General features: G+C 36.4%; 1 protein-coding gene across 1 annotated transcript in view; it reads right to left on the bottom strand.

Moving 5' to 3' along the window:
* Positions 1 to 294: 294 nt before the first annotated feature.
* The window catches only part of LOC106662641 (neuropeptide Y receptor type 2-like), a 147,349-nt gene continuing 137,773 nt past the window's right edge, over positions 295 to 9,870 (bottom strand). Inside the window, exon 4 of the mRNA XM_014386861.2 lies at positions 295 to 1,159. Coding sequence (XP_014242347.1) covers positions 708 to 1,159 — 452 coding nt within the window. The 3' untranslated portion in view covers positions 295 to 707. The remainder of the gene's footprint in view (positions 1,160 to 9,870) is intronic.

The following is a 9,870-nucleotide window of genomic DNA, read 5'->3' as shown; positions in this document are numbered from 1 at the left end:
ATTTTCTACATACATATGTCGAATTGGAGTTTTAATACAGTTTCCGTAATAATCGAGAACGTGTGTATTGTTGATTTTATGTTTATGTGTAATGTAAGTTCTGTTAATACGTTCATTGTTGTTTATTGAGTCGTAAGTCATTTTTTTGTATTTGCATAATCTAGAGGATTTTATTTAAATGGTTTGTATAAATACTGGTTAAATATCTTTTTCAATTGAATCTGAGGATCTTCTGTAAAGTTGGTAATTAGTGGAAGGAAGTTGAAGTGATCTGTTCGAAATAAGCCATGCCAGTAAATAAATATTGCTTATATTTATAATTTATACAAATATTTTCACTTTTTCAGGTGTTTAATCAATATTCAATTACAGATCAACACATAGTTATACTAGGTATGAAATATAAACATATAGTCCTCTCGGATTATTGCTAGACCACTATTCAACTAATCAGTTAAATTGGTCCGTAGAATCAGTTGTTTTCGTTTTCTTTGGGCTTTGTGAGAAAAGCATTGTCAGACGGAGAACTTGGGGCTCAGTCGTGCCGTATCGAGAAACGGTCACGGTTCCCGTCCGACAACACCTCCTTCGATCTAGGGCGCATCATTCACACCTATCACAATTATAGGATAAACGTCTGTGTACGGTTTGGTTGGGAACTTTTGATGTAGGATTAAGGCGTTTTCGACGTCATTTAGAAGTTAAAGTTAGAGATTGTCGACACTGCTGTGCGGCAGAAGTGTGAGAGTGGTCGACGGCCTGGTCGTGTTGGAGGAGGTGATGGTCGTGAAGCAGGTCATGCTCGTCCTCCTGTCGTGCCGTATGACGATACTCTGAGGCGCGCTAATCCTCCTGTTGCGGTTCGCCGCTCTTCGCTTCTTCTCCGAAGACTTGTCGCTACCGCCGAGAAACCTGAACTCCCGACGGAAGTTGGTGTTGAGCCAGCCGTACATCAGAGGGTTGGTCACCGCCGTCGACATGGCCATGATGTGGCAGAGGGCGAATACCAAGTAGAGGGTTCTCGGAGGAGTCAGCAGCCCGGGTTGGAACTCGATGAGCAGGTTGAACGCCGTCATAGGAAGCCAACTCAAAGCGAACACTATAGCTATACACGAGAGGATCATCATCGTCCGCCTGTTCCGCCTCCACTCCCTCCTCGCTTGAAAGACAAACAAAAAAGAATATAAATTAACTCATACAAATTAGAATTTTGCATCATACAGATATATAAGATGTAGTATAATAAGCTATAGTTAGGACATGAATATACACCGATGGAAAAATTTAACGCACCACTCAATTTAGTTTAAAATTAATTCTCTTATCTTTCTACATTAGTTACAGGTAATTAGGAGCTAACGTAGTAAAAATAAACAGTAAATAATGTTTTGTTTACCTCCGTTATTTACCTTTATACGGATTATTCCCATTTACACAAAAAGTAGCATTATGCCCTTCCATTCTGCTATGCCTAAAGATCGCTTTCAGTTAATCTTTTTCTTTCGTTATTTTCATTTGTTATTGTCCTTATTCTTAAACCGTTTTCAATGGCTCTAGTCAGGCATTTGAGTGAGTATGACAGTGTTAGGGACATAACATTATTTAGGGGAAGGATACAATAGGAAGGGTTCTTCGGCGCTTCAGAGAAACAGGGATTCTCACTGGAAAACCAGGACAGAGTCGACCTGGGTATACTGACAAGAGAGACGATAGATTCAATCGTCATCATTTCCTCCAAGACTGTAAGAAGAAGGATCAATAAAAATAACCTCAGAGCTTGGCATCCAGCTCGAGGACCTCTTCTTACCACAGATCAGAAAATGGTCAGGCCTCAATTCGCAAGGAAACATGTGAATCGGATATTGGATGATAGGGAACAAGTTCTCTTTACAGGTGAGGTGAGAGTTGGCCTCAAATTTTCATATGGGCGCAATTTTATATGCAGACAGGTTCAGGAGAAAGGCACGCCCCATGCTGTATGGTTCTTCAGGTGGCATTTCATGGTAGGACATTGATGTTCTGGGGTTACATTTCCTTAGACGCCCGAATCGTTGTTGTGCGAGGAAGGTCTCTAACTTCACGGAAGTACTTACAAGACATCGAAGAACATGTAGTGCTATTTGCCCCACACGGTGAAAGATTCTTGCTAATGCTGGATAATGCCAGTCACCATAGCGCACGTATTGTGGATGACTACCTGGAATTGAGTGCTTGGCGTGGCCAGCTCGATGTCTAGATTTGAACGGAATCGAATTCATTTGGGACCACTTAAGTGACGAGCAAGACGGCAAAACAGTCCTTACATCCCAGAAGAGTTAGCAACTGCTGTACTTGATCAATGGGAAAGAATTCCTCAGGATTTTATCAAAAATCTTTTCCAAGGAATGCAAAGGTGTGATTCGTGCCAGTGGTGAAAGTACTCAGTATTAAAGGGGACAAAAAAAAGTTTTTTTTCTCAATATTTTTTTTTGAATTAGGTAATAAATATTTAATTTTTAAATATCTTCTTTTTACAACCAAACCTATTATTGGTGTGAAAATATGAATACATCTAAATATATTAAAATTTAAAAGTGGCGCGTTAATTTTGTCCATCAGTGTATTATTGAAAAAACCTAAAAATAACCTCATGCATAACGGAAACATTATATTACACAGTACAATAGGAATAGGTAATTTATGACGAATGAGTGAAATATAGTAAATAATTCCTTTCAATTAATTAATATTTATGTAAGGCATTGGTTGAAATGAATAAAAGTTAGTGTCACGACCTTCGGATGGTGGGTTCGAATCCCGCTCGTGACTAACTTTTTTATTTCAACCAATGCCTTACATAAATATTAATTAATTGAAAGAAGTTATTTGGCCAATCCGACCACGAAATATAATAGATTTAATAGTAAATAATATTGCTAGTAACAAGGAAAGGCCGTGGGATCACCGATTTTATTTATCTTTTGCTTACTTCGCTACTGTTTCAATATTTTTTAAACAAAGGTAACAACATAAAAACTTAATAGAAATTATAAATGATGGGGTGAGTGTGGAGTTCAATCCTTTTTAAAAAGATGGTTCCTACTCACATTAAGTTGTTTCGCAACAATCCGGATTTCGAGCCCTTTAGCTCATCGTCAAACCCTTCAACCTGACGATGAGCTAAAAGGCTTGAAATCCGGATTGTTGCGAAACAACTTAATGTGAGTAGGAACTATCTTTTTAAAAAGGATTAAAAACTTAATTGCTTCTTTTGCATGTTTTTCGTGAAACTATAATGGTGTTTTACTTAATAATTATACCTTTATTTTTCTGAACTGTTCCACCAATTTTTATTTTTTGACTTCTTTCGGGCCAGCTATAATATTTATTTATTGTCTGTTGAGTTTGTAAAATCGGTTACTTTAATGTAAACGACAGAAGGCTAAGGAAGGGCTATGTGATGAACTAAAAGCTATTGCAAAATAACAAATGGTGCAACAGTTGAGAAAAATAAAGGAGTAATTTCAATTTTTTTTTATCCACCTTATTTCCATTTTTGTTCCCGATCCTTGACAACAATGCCCAAAATGATATAATTAATTCGTTTCGTAATTTTAATAGAATATTTCAACTGGTTTGGAAGTAAACAGACTTCTTTAAAACCGAATGAACCACTTGGAAAACAAATGATCCTTCAATTTATTTTCATTACGTCCAAAAATGTTTATTAAATTCGGAACACAATTATAACCGGATCGATCTGTATTGAAGAAATATCTCGATAAATCACAACGCTTAATTAAAAGTACTTAAATACAAGAGTGAGGAGAAATGAAAAAAAAGTGGGCGAGCTTTAAAAATGATTCAATAATCTGCAGATTTAGTTTGAATTTTACTTTTAATTAATGAACGCTTCAAAATACACCCGAAATAATTCATTTTTGTTTGCTCGTTTGTCCAAAAATACAACACAGTACTAAAAATCTTTAAATTAACGCTCCTCTATTGGTCGAGTATGTGTTGAAGTTGTATGTCGGAAACGTATTATAGTGATTTGTCATTTGAAACGTCTCCTAAGCCCCTGAACCAATTAATTGATGACTGCTTGTATGACCGGTAACAAATTGACAAAATTCCCTTCGGATCCAACACCCCCCGGCCATCCATCATTTTATTCCGTCGCAGTCAGCACTATCCGTAATACATCCTGAATCCCTGGCAAAACGCTCAGTTGGGAATTGCAGACGCGTTGAACAATGCAAAACAGTACGGTCGACCAACAAGAGCAACAAGACAATTCCCAACTGAGGATAAATAATAGGGGTATTCGCGCAAACCGTTCTAATCGTGTTAAGCGCGTGAATATCGTGATATTTTGTGCTATTGGCCTATTTTGTAAATTATTTTAAATTTAGGCTTTTTGTTTTCTTTTCACTTTCTTATTAAGCTCAGCAGGATAAAAGTTTTGATTAGATAATGTCGCAATTTTACCACATAACAAGAACTCACAAATCGTACTTCTGGTTTATTTTAGAATGGGCAGACCATGTTTGATCTTGCTCACTGTAAATTTACTCATATATTCGTATTCGCTAACTTATGAAATTAATAACTATATTTTCGAAGTACCGATGAAGGAGATATATTCCTCGGAAGTCGACAAAGGAACAGAGTGTTTTCTTTTCACGTTAGCACATTTAGCAGATAAAAATCTCAAAATCTCGGAAGGGCATAGACAATTGTAATTTTATAACAACACTTTAACACTTTAGCCGTTTGGGATGGTTCGTAAGTAGAAGAGTATGATGGGCTAGATTTTTTTTTTATGGCCGGCTAGCTACCACGGGTATTGACCGTACCTCGCATTTTTATGGACAAAATTGGGCCATACTACTGAATGGGTTGAGTCTGGCGATCGTATAGTTTTGATGGATCTTTTGGCACTTTATTATCATTTATAATTAGTCCTTGCACATGTGGTGAAAAGGCTCTGCAACTCATGAACACATATACGTACGTAGTATCTCAGGGTACTGGATATTCCATTGAGGATCTACCATAACGATGGTGAAATTACGAAGAGGGGTTTGTGCTCCCCAGGCACTGCCCACCATAATTCACGCTAATAAATATATTCACACTAACTAGGAATGTTCATACTATGCTTACAATTAAAGATTTGGGACGTGCCGGGCCTGTGTCTCTCCCACAATCACAAAAAATATATATGTAAAACTAATCTAGGGTGGTGGGTCCGTGAGGTATTATATTCTATATTCCGGCTCTATATTCCGACTCAGACCCACCTACACATACATAAACATTCAATCTAATAATTACATTTATACAATATGTACAGATAGAATTGTGGGAGTCGCAAGGGTAATTGATATGTCGCCAGTGCCTCCCGCCTTTCACTCTAAACACAATTTTATTCTAAAAACGAGCCTAACTTGGTGAGACTGTGGGGTACTATATATTTCGCTAGAAACTCTCTCCCTATCTGTCTCTCTCTCTCTCTCTTTCTCTTTCTCTTTCTCTCTCTCTCTACCACTCTCTCTCTCTCTCTCTCTCTCTCTATCTATCTATCTATCTTTCACTCACTCACTCACTCAATCACTCACCCGGTCTCGGTACTGAATACAACTATTTAGGACGATAAAATCACATTTTCGCTGTAATCGCTGCTGTGACTGAGATTTATAGATAAGCCATAAATTATTTATCAATAGATTAAGGTGAGAAATTTATGTGATCTGCAATGTAAAGATATCGGGATTTGGTCTAGGACATAGGGGATGTTTAGGCCGACGTGAATGGAATGGTGACATAGTGTTGATATTTGGATCGGAAGGACCGAATACGAAATATGTTGGAGTTCTTTGCTGTCGAAAAGTCCATATGTTCAAATGAGTGCAAGTAGTGCAGCTTCTAGCAGATGTCTGTATACAGTCTGCACGTTTTAATCCAGCTGCCAGTTTCACCGTTTGTCTAGGTACTATCTTGAGTACGTGGTTTGTCGTGGGAATAGTACATATTGTTGATATGAAAGACCGGAAGAAGGTTTTTGTTCTAGGTGAAAACTATATGGTAGGAATCATCACGCGTATTGTAGGTGTTGTTGGAGAGAGCGGCAGACTATGAAAGGGTCAGGGTTTGGTGAGAAGGTATCCGTGACATCAGCGAATTCAAAGGTTATGCCACTGCAGCAAATTGTGGATGGTATGGAACCAGCATGGCAGTCGTAGAATAACTTACTACGTATATGTGTCTACGGGCTACGTCAATGTGACGATCGGATTAGTGAGATTTAAAAATGATGGAAAGTAGTACTTTCCTAAAATTCTACAGCAGACCTAGTGATGAACTAGGTCAAATGCTTGAGAGATATCCGGGAAGAGACAACCCTGACAGTATTACTTTAGTAAGCCAGTACTTAAGTAAACAGAAGTAGTAAGCTTGGTGTATAGTTGACAACAAATGGTTTAAAAGTCTCGTATGGTTTGCACTTTGATAAGGAGAAGTTTCTCGTGCACTTTTAAAATATTGGTAAGTGACGGTAGGAAGTTTAGGAGGCCTGCTGGTTTTTTTTTTGTCATTTAGATCGGATCATATACAGTTTTTGCCTGTGGGGGACCCTTTGTAAGTTGGAATCCTTTTGTTCTTTGAAATGGTATTTTTATTATTTTCAAAGTTTATCGCAATTCAACCTTGTAATTTAAAAATCCTGTAAATAATTGTAACCTCTGAAGTTGATATTTTAAATTCTCCTTTTCTTATAATTATATAATTATGCATATTCTTGGGATAGAATGCACTCCGAACTCTGGCTGACGGTTTTAATACCATGCCATAATAATACTGGGTTTTTTATTTTTAACTCTAAATTTTTTCATTTTGTAAATAAAGTATATCTATCTATCTATCTATCTATCATATACAGTTCAATTTCAGGAGAGAATTTTCAAACAATCGAGGACATGCTGTGTTTTGAGAAAGAATTGAAAACACTTGCCACATACTTTGATGTTCAAAAATAAGATTTACTATTAACGAACAAAACCTCATAAAACTTAAACAAAACCATATGAACGATCCCCTGGACAGTACAGCATATTGAATAGAAGAAAATCTCGAAAGATTATTTAAATTATTCATACTCTCTTTTGTACTCTATGTAACATAATAAAATTGTTAATCGGTTTTTTTCAAATAGACTGTACTGTGATGAGAATGCTCATGGATTTTACCTTGTCATATTTCCAGTAGAATAAAGCTTTTGCTTTTATATTTGCAGTCTAATATCCCCCTTATTTATATGTACCTTTATCCATGTTTATAAGCCACTGAAAATATCCTACACGTAGTTCATATTAAATTTCATACGTTTTCTACATTTATACTGAACGTATTAAAAACATTTTTTAATAAAAAGTTAATAAAACATTAACTTAAATTTTTTATTAACATTATGTTTAAGATAAGAAGGACTAGTAACCCAAGCTTGGTATTGGTCAGATGTTTTGGACTTTAATCCGAGTGATTATCGTATCGTGTGATGGGACGGTATTGCATAACCATGTCGACTTTGGTCCCTGCGATATCGTTTATTGCGAACCGTTAAATGGCAAATTTACGACCGTGGCGTTAAAATTCACCCTTTTAAGTCTTCGAAGACGTAAAATTAGTGTCGAACCGGCAGCATTTTACAGCGTCTAGGGTTTGTGAATTAGGAAGAGGTCAAATGGAAGGTTCGTTATTTGAACTCTGGCTTAATTATCGGAGGGCTTTGGCGAAAGCTTGTTTGAAGCCTCCTTCTCATATACATTTTGTGGTTGTGAAGGCAGTTCCTGTTGCAACGCCCTAGACATGTCTTTTGCTAATTGCAATAGTTTCCTCCTTCCACCTGCATAACAGACACCTTGATTACAGCACAATCGAAGGTACAACAAGTCCGTAACCAGTTTTCAATCAAAATCAAGTTACAAAGTGCATTCTATGGTTATACTAGTCGAAACCTTTTATCTTAGGCAATTGCTTTAGAAATAAAACACTATCACATATTAAATTTTTAAGTGTGGTGATTAGTGACCGTTAATCGATATTTATTTAGAAATCGTGAGATGCGGTCTGGTGTGATGTAGGTTTCAGAAGAACATTTTCTTTATCGGGCCAACGTTTCGATCTTTATTGAGCTCATCTTCAGGGCCTGGGAATTACAAACATTGTTTACATATAACAATTACATTTTGGATGTGGAAAAGTGAATTTATACAATGCAAAATAAATTTTTTTTATATTCACTCAAAGTGTTTGTCTTCTGTGTAATTGTGCCATTCTTGCGTGTCGTGTCGAGAGTGCCAGTGAGATTTTGCTATTTTGTGTTTATATATGTTGGATTTTGAAGGGGTGGGGAAGGATGTCTATCATCACATTACATTCCACACATCAAATATTTTCCACACAGTCTAATTTCCCAACAATTTAGCTTTCCTTTTCCTATTTATCCCTTTCTATGTAATCCTGAAAGGATAATCTGGCCGAACCATTACCAACACATTTTTTCCCTTCGTCGGCTCTTTTCACCTCAAAGAAGCCGACGCCTTATACAAAAATGTCTTTTCTATACCGACTTCCTTCCCCACCCCTTCAAAATCCAACGTATATAAACATAAAACAGCAAAATCTCACTGGCACTCTCAACACGACACGCAAGAATGGCACAATTACACAGAAGACAAACACTTTGAGTGAGTAGAAATACTTTGATTGAATATAAAAAATATATTTTGCATTGTATAAATTCACTTTTCCACATCCTAAATGTATTTGTTAAATGTAAACAATGTTTGTAAATCCCAGGCCCTGAAGATGATCTCAATAAAGATCGAAACGTTGGCACGATAAAGAAAATGTTTTTCTGAAACCTACATCACATCAGACCGCAACTCCGGATTTCTAAATAAAAATTAAATTTTTATCCTCGCTGTTTGTACCCACTACTCAAGGTTGCGAAATGATGAGCCTAACAGACGAAAAAGCCCAGCGAGACTTGCCGGACCATTACTCAACAAGAAATCTCCCAATGGCACGCTTGATCTATTATCCTATTTTTTAGTTTTGCTTATAAGAACTAGTTCGGACGTTTCACTCAATCTGAATCAATATATAATCAAAACACATACACGATAGTTCTCCATCATAAGGCCCCCTCACACATTCATGGAAATAAATACATTCAAACTCAATATAACCCAACAAATAAATACAATTGATTACTGTCAAATACTGTAAACAATAAAAGAGCCCTTTTCCACCAAAAATTGGGGGATTCTAAGGCTCATTCTTATATCGGGTGGCATTGCTACTTGCTATAGAGCTAAATTATGCCTTCCTTACATAATAAAGTCGGATATAACGAGCAAACTTTTTCTATGGAGAAAGTAAGTAGACTTTGGCCTAAAAGTAAATGCCGTCAATGGCCTACTCTTAATCGGGTTAAGATGGTCCCAGTTCTTCGATTCAGATCCTCCTTAGGACGAATATTACGATCTTTTGGAAACAAAGGTTGGTTAATGTTTTAACTCTTATTAAGTATAATATTCAATAGTCTTACATAGACAGCCAAAATAATTTTCATAAAATGTTCTTTATATATATGTATCGATTTCGGGGTGCCGCCAGCTCATCCTCTTCAGCTGGTTTAAATTTAAGTAGTGTTTTCATGAAGCAGTAAAGGTTATATTTTAGATTTTTTGAACGTATTCAGTGAACTATTTTTTTGGACTGATAATCCAAATGGGCCAAATTTAAGTTTACATTTGGTACAACTGTTAATCTAGAAATTTATATACGAAGAATGTTTTAATAAAAAGAGCTTGGGGATAAATT

The sequence above is a fragment of the Cimex lectularius genome, unplaced genomic scaffold (genome assembly GCF_000648675.2).
Source record: "Cimex lectularius strain Harlan isolate CLEC.00 unplaced genomic scaffold, Clec_2.1 scaffold43, whole genome shotgun sequence".
NCBI classification, from domain to species: domain Eukaryota; kingdom Metazoa; phylum Arthropoda; class Insecta; order Hemiptera; family Cimicidae; genus Cimex; species Cimex lectularius.
Note: the sequence above shows the minus strand (reverse complement) of the source record. Positions and strands in the feature narration are given on the sequence as shown.